At 36.9% G+C, this 9,376-nt stretch overlaps 1 protein-coding gene across 1 annotated transcript; it reads right to left on the minus strand.

Annotated features, from left to right (window-relative positions):
• Positions 1-281: 281 nt before the first annotated feature.
• On the minus strand, positions 282-8,493 carry LOC146611932 (uncharacterized). The gene is made up of 13 exons (XM_085342551.1): positions 8,236-8,493; positions 7,439-7,575; positions 6,868-7,174; positions 6,139-6,221; positions 5,918-5,970; positions 5,588-5,630; positions 4,363-4,433; positions 4,072-4,161; positions 3,639-3,949; positions 3,345-3,523; positions 2,894-3,063; positions 649-863; positions 282-549 (listed from the first exon to the last, which is right to left on the minus strand). The coding sequence occupies exons 1-13, from the start codon at positions 8,423-8,425 to the stop codon at positions 314-316; spliced, it is 2,085 nt and encodes a 694-aa protein (XP_085198677.1). The 5' UTR covers positions 8,426-8,493; the 3' UTR covers positions 282-313.
• Between the last annotated feature and the right edge of the window lie 883 nt (positions 8,494-9,376).

A 9,376-nucleotide genomic window follows, 5' to 3' on the forward strand; every position in this document is an offset into this window, starting at 1 on the left:
TTAATGTTAGTAGTGTTTCCTTTCCCTCTTGCTAAATTGAATATAATATTGTTCATAATATACAGCAACTGGCATGAATTTAAATATTAACATTTAACCACAAGGAAACATTTACAATTTTCTTTAATAAAACCATTTACAAATAGTGTCCAGCATTTCTGTCACTTTTCCAACATACACAATATTAAGAAAAAACAACTAAATGTTTAACAATATGGAAGTTGCTTATCACATGAATGTGTTAGGTTCAGCTGCCGTTGGCACACTACTTAACAGGGTAACTCAGTAACTGTAACTTGATGACCTTGCTGATTTAAGAACATCCAAATCCTGGAGCATTTTGAATTCCAAAGTCCATGTTGGCCTTAAAGATGCCATATGAGTCACAGATGGGTAGCTTCAGAGTATTTGCACAGGTGTTTGCAACTGGAAAAGGCGAATCACTTAAAAACTGGATGCATGGTGGTGGTGTCATTCCTGCCGGTGGAACTGCCGTCAGCCCTGTGGCAAACATCATCAAATCTTCCAGACACACTGCTGTTGCCTTCTCTGAAAGAAGAAAGTAAACACTGTAGTACATTACAGAAAATTAATTTCCTTACCTCTCCTTTCATAAAACTATAAACAAATAAAAACGGCCATTCAAACCTTCACAATCAAGGAGATAATCTGCCCAAAAGCCAAGTGTTAGGACCTCCTTATGCCGCTTGTTGCTTCCTGCTGGGCTGAGATCTGGTCTGAACATGCTCTCCAGTTCTGAAGCAGTCAGGGCCTTTGCAGAGAAGCATAGGAGTGGGGCCAGCACACTGGAATGTTTTTGCAGTGCACTTAAAAAATTCAGACTTTCCAGTCCATCTTTAAATCTGCAAAGGATAGAAAAATAACTAATAATTGGTTTATAGCTATGACTATTGCAGTCTTCTAAATTGTGTTTAAATGACTTTACCTACTAGATCTTTCATTATAAATTTGGACAGATTTCAAATGCATACACAAAAATAATTAATAGTGCTCATAAATTAACTGTGACAGCAAAAAAAAGAAGAGCTCATTGGGATTTCAGCATTTAAAAAAAAAATAGTGCTTTCACACTGGAATAAACAAGTGTGTCGAAAAAGGGATCACCTCTTTTTATAAATAACTGAAAAATTAATCATGTTGCATGACTGATTATTAAGGGTCATTGTGAACAATAAATGTATACTAAATTAGAGTTCTAGTATCAAAAGGTTAATAGCGTGCAACAGTGGCTCAGGAATTAAGTTGTTGTTCATCAGATCACCGGATGCTACCGAATCAGTTTTTTCATATACATCTGACGGTCTGAAAATGTCAGTGGCTGCTGTGATGAGCAACTGGCCATCCTGAATTTAAAAGGAGTAATGAGTTTACACAGCAAATTCAAAAGTGTTAAATGTTTTGGTGTTAATAGTCTTCTTGCAAAAGTAGAGTTAATTTTACTCTAAGTAGAGTCACATTCTTTTAATGTAACTCTGAGGTGTAAAATGATAGTAGTTAAAATCGAGTGTTAAAAATGAGTGTTTCTCTGTCAAATCTGGAGGTGTTACAATGGAAACATTAACTCTTGACCTCTTAACTCTGAACTCCTACAGGGGCTATGACACCAACAGAGTAAATTCACAGACTCCGCCCCCAGCACCATAGGCTCCAATCGAAGCTGAAGTGAAGCCGTTTCAGAACATTTTGCTCTACATATTTGAGTTGTTTGCCATGCTTGGTAAGTCATTCTTTCAAAGATTGTTTCAATTATTATTATGAGCTTTTACTTCTGTGGCTCTTTGGAGTTGAGACAAAGCTGTGTGAAAGGCATTAGCCATGTTGCTCGCTGATAGCATAATATTCTGTTTTAGCTAGCTGAAAGGTATTGTTTGCAGGCAAATACCACAGCCTTGAAAAAAAGCTTGCATGTGAATTTTCAGTCAAACTTTTGGTCAAATACGCCTAAAACAATGTGTAGAATGTGAAATGTTGGTATAATGGTGCTACTTGAAGCCTGAAAACGATCGCCCATAAAAAAGCGAGCAAACAGCAGTAGCTGACGTCCTGACTGGATTCTACGTTAGCATAGATCCCTCCAGAGTTTTGTGCATACGGTTTAGGTAAAAATGAAAAAGGTTGAGGTTTTACATTTAGTTCAGTATTACCTGTTGCCTGTGTCCTTGTCTTTTGGGAAAATACTTTACACAAGTAATGGCTCAAAGAGGATTCCTTTTTTTTACTGGGCTGCAATTGTTTACTGGATTATTTGTGCCATTAATTAGTGTCAACTAATTTTTATTCAATCTCCGCACAGGATATGCTTGTGAAGATGGAATATGGGGGAGAGCAGAAGTGCGTTGAAGTTCCACAAAGGGATGAATGAAGGACATGCATATTGTATTGAAGAAATAAGTGATGAGAATGCTGTTATTTGCATTTACCAGCTCAGACCTTTTGATAAACACAATTCTAATGAAAGTGAGAACATGTATACTGTTACATCTTTCAGAAAATGTTTTGAAATTGTGGTGCACAGTTCAGAATAAATGTTTTTCAAAAACCATTGCATCTTTTTAGTAAATGTTTATTTCCAAAAGAAATTTCTAGAAGTTCAGAACAGTAAAATTCCTGCTTTTTAGAATGAATTAGAAGATAACTCTTACGTAGTTAAACTAAAATACTCTTTGAGAGTTAATATATAAACTCTTAACACCAAGTGTTAAATTATCAACTCCAGACAGATTTGGTGTTTAACACTAAATCAGAGTTAACGTACCAACTCTCCAAAAAGAGTTAAATTAACACTCTCTGGTGTGGACCCATATAGACACTTTAATAGTGTTGAAATCAAATCCGACAGTGTTAATTTGGACATGCTGGATTTGCTGTGTACCGTTGTATGACACTTTGGTTTCTTTCAAGGATGTACCATCTGAGGTATTCCTCCACAAATGCTTGTTTCTCACATGGCTTGACATTTCTGAGGCATCCAGCAGTTTGGAAGATTGTGCTGTTTTGCAAAATAAGATTATGCAAAGACTCCTCTGATTCAGCTTTCAGGACCTATAAAAAAAAAAAAAAAAAGGTTTACTGTAAGAAAAACAAAAATAATTTTCACTACTTTTACGATTCATTCAAACATTGGATTAAAGAAATAATCAATTTGTTATTTCACTTGTGTTGTTGGGAGGTGGAAATCTGTCCTTTCAGATTACAGAATCTACCTTGAACCTACTTTCAAGATATGATCCAACACGGATAACTGTTATCCTGATTTAATCTTTTAAACTGGCCCCAAGTGTCTTCTAAGTAAACCCATTCCCTGAGCCTAGGTAATTTTCTACCTGATGTAGAACTTTTGTGATCTCCTCATCTTGCACATCTTCTACAGTGGCACTGAAACTCTGATTCCCTGTGATGTGGTTGACCAGGTTCTTGGAGAGGAAATGTGGTGCTGGTCCCCCATGCACAATGGATACAGCGATCATCTTTCCTGCTAAAAAGTACTCATCTTGCCTGGCAGCTGTAATACAGGGCACATAATTATCATGGTTAATTGCTATTAAATATGCTAATGAAAAAAATAAGCCAATTTTTATTAAAATTTCCATTGTAATAATTACGGAGAAAACATCCACCTCTTGAATTATATACAAGATAACGGCTCTCTGGAGGTCCATCAAAGATGGGGCGATTTCTCAGACTGCCCATAAGAAGTGTGAGGAATTCACGCCTCGGGCCACCTGTATCCAAACCGTCTTCAAAGCTGCCAGCATCATCATTAAACTTGATGAACATGTCGTAGTTGTCAGAGTATGTGCTGCGTCGAAATCCTCTAACAGCTCCATCCCATACAGCTGACCTTGATATATTGAACCTGCTGACCTTCTTGTGGTCAAGTTCCAGTGCCAAATTTGCAATAATTTCATGTGCCTCCAAATTGGTGTCTCTAAAAAAAAAAAAAAAGGGAAACTTATTTTTTAAAGGTGTATATACTTCTCTCATGATTGCATGATGTCTTGTACAGAACAAGATGGCGGTTAATTGGATTCAAATGTTTAAATTACTAACACAGGTTCTTCTGGGGGCTCAGCTTTGGCTTCGTTAGGAGTAGGATCTTCATCATCAATCACAATAGGTTCAAACAGCTGTGTGTAGTTTCTGCAGAGTGAAAACATGTACACAAAGTGTAGATGCAAAAATACAAATGCATAAACATGCAGTTCCACTTTTATAGAATGATTCTACTATTTATTTTTCTGAAGAATCAAATGTAAAAGAGTCAAACTACATACATTTATAATAATTGTGTGTATATATTTTGTGCAAACCTCTGGAATAATTACTCAAGATACAACGCACCTGTAACAGGAGCTCTCGACAGTGAGGCATTCAGTAGTGCCTGTATCGTTTTCTTCTTCCAAATCTATGACCTGGAAATACAGAAAAGAGGATGAATGAAAATTCATATTTGACCAATTGATAATTATTTTAATATAGGGAGCCTAAGTCTCCTCCCCTTCTGGTCTGCTCGTGGGTCCCTGAACAAAAGAAAAATGAATGGAAGTGAATGGAGCTATAAAAGTTATTTTCTGGTCTGCTTTGCCTTACTCTCTGAATCACACATATGTTGTACTTCAATTTAAATAATAAATAATTGTGTTTCGACTATGTCTGTAATGTAATTTGAGATTTGTTAGCTTGTAAAAATTTGTCCTTAAAATGACTACAAGTCAGATGTCGCAAATATGATGTCGCCTCAGAAGCTTTTCTCCCCCAGCGTAGCTGCTAATTATCACATGACCAGATTTATAGTGGTTTTCTCCACATCATCCTGGAAGAAGGATTCGAAGCTCGCTAAACAAAACTAAGCTTTTCCTCTTCTCTGTGTCTGGTTCGATGATGTCAATTTTGTGAGACGAACATTTACATTTCGCCACGTCTTTTCAAACAAAACATAAAATAACCTTTGCCACCTGTCGCTTAAGCACTTTTTGGCATCAAAATGTGTTTATATACTTCACGGACATCATATTTTAAATCCATTATACACATCAAACGGGATCAGAAAATAATTTTTATTGGCTCATAGACTCCTATTTTTTTAGCAGTATGGGACCCATGGTCCGGAAGTAGATGGATGTACCTTAGGTTTCCTATCCCAATAGATTATCTAAAGGTACAGTAAGTAAGAATGAAATAAGAAATCCTGTGGTCAAATTTGTGTACTACAGTCTATCTTTATAAACAAACGAGTGACTCTCCCTCCTCCCGTTCCATGAGTTTCATGGCTACGGATCAGCGCCAGAAGATTCTAGATGACAAAGACGAGTCATACACAGTTAGTTTCAATGTAACCTTCCTTCCAACATGATTGAGACATTAGACTGGTTTGTGATTATTTCACTTAGTGTACCTTTAAGGGGTGGATGTTATAATCTATTGATAGTATGAAAATTGATGATGTGAAATGCATTGTATAATAACAATGAATGTAATAAGCAAACAGTGAATCGTCATCTAATTGCAAAGTAAAGGCGGTGGAGATTGTCTGCTGCACTGTTTTACTAATAAAATAGTTTTTTACCTGTTGTACTTCATTAGCAAGCACAAGATCCCCAGCACCCTTCCTTAGAGAACAAAGAAAAGCATTATTGTTGTGTACTGTGAAAATATTAATTGACACTTTGAAAATATTTAAGCATCTTGATTAACAAACAAGCAATACAAGTATTATGTAGTCCATGTTCCAAAAACCATATACAGAATGAATGACTGTGTGTTATACTTGTATAACTATGCATGTGACAAATAAAGAACCTTGAACCTTTAACCTTGACAAAAGTGTATATCTCATTAATACAAAAGTTTAGGCAAAAAACAGTAAAAGATTACATGTTCTTAAAATATCACTTACTCATATTCTGCCGCTTTCTGTAAAGGACTGCTTTCATGTTGAAGTTCCCATGGCTAAAACAAACAAACAAACACACGCACGCACGCGAGCGAGCACGCACGCACGCACACACACACAAAATGTATTTCACATATAACTATTAACTGTTTTACTGAACTGAGGCAAATGGTGGTGGCTAAACAACAAGAAAACTCTATAAAAAAAATTTAAATTGTACTTACCAGTGTATCAGCAAGATCAAACTCAGAGGGCCTTTTAATAACAATCTCGGGGTCAGAGTCAGACAAGTCTGAGTTTTCTCCAACTACAAAACATGAAAACAAATCAAGCTAAGCAAACTAAATTCATACTAATGTATGAAACTTTATTTGATCATGAATAATAGATTAATACGAAAGGCATAAAGTTAGCATTTAAAAATCATGACTCAGTAGATCCAAAAATGGCTGAATTTCATGTTTCCAGGAAGAAACATAACATATACAAGCTAATTTAGGCAGCAATGGTGGCAGAGGAGTTAAAAGCCCGCCCTGTAATCAAAAGGTTGAAGGTTTGAGCCCTGCTCAGTCTGTCACAGTCGTTGTGTCCTTGGGCAAGACACTTCACCCTCCATGCCAGGTGGTGGTAGTGGGAGGGATAGGTGGCATCTGTGTACAGCAGCCTTGCTTCAGTCAGTGAGTCCCAGGACAGTTGTGTCCACATTGTAGCTAATCACCAGCAGTGTGTGAATGTGTATGGGTGAATGACTGGTTTTGTTGTGAAGTGTCTTGGGGGGGTTGTAGAACCCTAGAAGTTGCTATATCAAATACAGGCCATTCACCATTTTAATGTAGGTATGCTATTGACTTGCGTGCTTTATGCGTAATGTTATCATTTTACAATTTCAAAATTAGCAGTTGTTGAAACTAAGGGAATGTGTGTCAAAATCAAAACAAACATTAGCAGCTTACCATCTTCAAAGTCACTCTTCAAGCAGATGAAAACAGTGATTCTTTGATAAGGCTTGCCAACTTCAGCCTTATAAGCCTCAAGTGTAAATGGTCTTTGTGTTCCAGGGACAGTAATGACCTCAGTGCCATCCGGATACAGAAGAAGGAAAGGTCCATCTTTTAGATCTTTGTTAAAGTCCTTCATTTTTTTAACAGCTTGATTGAGCAGACTTGTGGCAGTAGCGTCAGGGTCTGTTGTTAGGAAAATAGTTTTTCCACGGTATGGCTTCAAACCACCCTTTTTTATGGTCATCAAGCCGACATTTATCTGTAAGGAAAAACACATGAACAATGGGCCAAGTAGATACTAATATGACTCTAAGCAGATCTATTCAAACTTGAATATTTATTAACTGCTAAAGAGGGATCTTCCTGACAACCTAAATGTACAATTACTCGTAAACAATTGTTCTTATTCTGGATAGCTTTACTACACTGAACATTTTTTTACACAACTCCCCTAAGGAATAACAAAAGAATGTCATTAGAAAATTAACCTCAACTTGTTTTCAGACTGAGCTAGCCAAACTACCTGAACCTTTCTTTTTTCCTTTTTCTTTAAGCCCTTCCTCCCTTCAGAAAACTTTTGCCTCTCTTCATTTTTCTTTTTTCTGTATTCTATGAAGGTGCTGAAGGTTGGAGTCGGGCAGTTTGAGGTAGTCTGTGATGCTAAAGGGAAACAAAGGAAAAATGTACTACAATGTCACACATTAAAGACATTCATTCATGTAACATTCCATTGTCCACACAACACGCAAATAAGGACAACACTGAATAATCTCACTAGAAAGTTTCTACCAAGGAATGACAATGCAACTGATACTATTGACCAATACAATTCTACACCAGTAAGTTTTAATGTATAGACACATAATAGGGTTAGTTCCTAAAGTTAACCAAACATAATAAATGAACTAATTTATTATCGTTTCAGTTGTGGAAATGCTCAGAGGACTGTTCCACGAAGCAAGCTAATCCCAAAAGCCAGGCTCACTCTGAAAATCCAGGCTCGATTGCCCCAAATTCGGTTCCAGGAACGAGGCTAACCTGCAGTCTTTCTGCTCATTCATTATGCAATATGCTTGTGGACAAGTCTGGTCCGTGGCACCCTAGCTGCGAGGTTTGTTAACACTAGAACTGCCCTCAAACCTTCACTACTAGAAAGGTCTTGAGCAGTCATTTTGACAGCTGCGTGCATTTTCAAATGAGCCTCGATTTTCTGAGCTCGCTTAGTGGAACAGCCCTCTGGTCTGCTATGGGCTGGAAACAGCTAACGCTAGGCTAATAAATCAATAAATAACAAACATTTTATTATGCTTATTAACTTACTCAATGGGAGTGAAGTGTCTCCGATGCAAGATGCGTGATAAAGCCTCTCGCCACAGCCGCTGCAAAAGTTCGGCGACTCCTCAACCAGCTTTTTCCCACAGCTAGGACAAAACATTCCGCCGTTCTTCTTCAAACGAAATGCGCCACAGGCAGAGTAACTTCCGGTTCCAAAGACGAACAGATCGGACATCCAATCAGTGATGTCTCCTGTTGCCGACTGGTACCTACCCTTTCCGGTTTTCTTAATGTAATTGTGCTTCTCAATTTGTTTTTGTGATTCTTCTTTTGTTTTTGTGCTTCTTAATTTGTTTTTGTGATTCTTCTTTTGTTTTTGTGCTTCTTGATTTGTTTTTGTGATTCTTCTTTTGTTTTTGTGCTTCTTGATTTGTTTTTGTGATTCTTCTTTTGTTTTTGTGCTTCTCAATTTGTTTTTGTGATTCTTCTTTTGTTTTTGTGCTTCTTAATTTGTTTTTGTGATTCTTCTTTTGTTTTTGTGCTTCTTGATTTGTTTTTGTGATTCTTCTTTTGTTTTTGTGCTTCTTGATTTGTTTTTGTGATTCTTCTTTTGTTTTTGTGCTTCTCGATTTGTTTTTGTGATTCTTCTTTTGTTTTTGTGCTTCTTAATTTGTTTTTGTGATTCCTCTTTTGTTTTTGTGCTTCTTGATTTGTTTTTGTGATTCTTCTTTTGTTTTTGTGCTTCTTGATTTGTTTTTGTGATTCTCAGTTTTGTTTTTGTGCTTCTCAATTTTGTTTTTGTGCTTCTCAATTTTGTTTTTGTGATTCTCAGTTTTGTTTTTGTGATTCTCCATTTGTTTTTTTGTTTCTCGATTTTGTTGTTGTGTTTAGCAATTTGTTGGTGTGATTTGCACTTCAGGGCCTCTCAATTTTGTTGTTGTGTTTAGCAATTTGTTGGTGTGATTTGCACTTCAGGGCCACCGTAGCTTCTTTATTAACAGCAGTGCCAAAACAGTACATGCAAAGTGGCACAAAGCCACACTTGCCTAAAGCTGGCTTGTATTATTTCTTACATGCACAAACATACACACACTGCCAACAGTATTGTGGAAAAGGATCAGCTGTTCTGACATCTGTGTTGCTCTGTATTAGATCAGCCTAACAATGTTCTGGGGGCTTGTTGCTC

Source organism: Diplotaxodon limnothrissa, linkage group LG19 (assembly GCF_057381915.1).
Source record: "Diplotaxodon limnothrissa isolate DT_005_m linkage group LG19, D_limnothrissa_male_GT1.1, whole genome shotgun sequence".
NCBI classification, from domain to species: Eukaryota; Metazoa; Chordata; class Actinopteri; order Cichliformes; family Cichlidae; genus Diplotaxodon; species Diplotaxodon limnothrissa.

What these genes read in the sequence shown, in the direction of transcription:
- LOC146611932 (XM_085342551.1), bottom strand. Translation starts at nt 8,425, where the DNA reads ATGTCCGATCTGTTCGTCTTTGGAACCGGAAGTTACTCTGCCTGTGGC. An exon ending in AGGAAAAAAGAAAGGTTCAG is followed by an intron (nt 7,175 to 7,438) that starts GTAGTTTGGCTA and finishes TTTTCCTTACAG; the next exon opens with ATAAATGTCGGCTTGATGAC. An exon ending in CAGAAAGCGGCAGAATATGA is followed by an intron (nt 5,631 to 5,917) that starts GTAAGTGATATT and finishes TTGTTCTCTAAG; the next exon opens with GAAGGGTGCTGGGGATCTTG.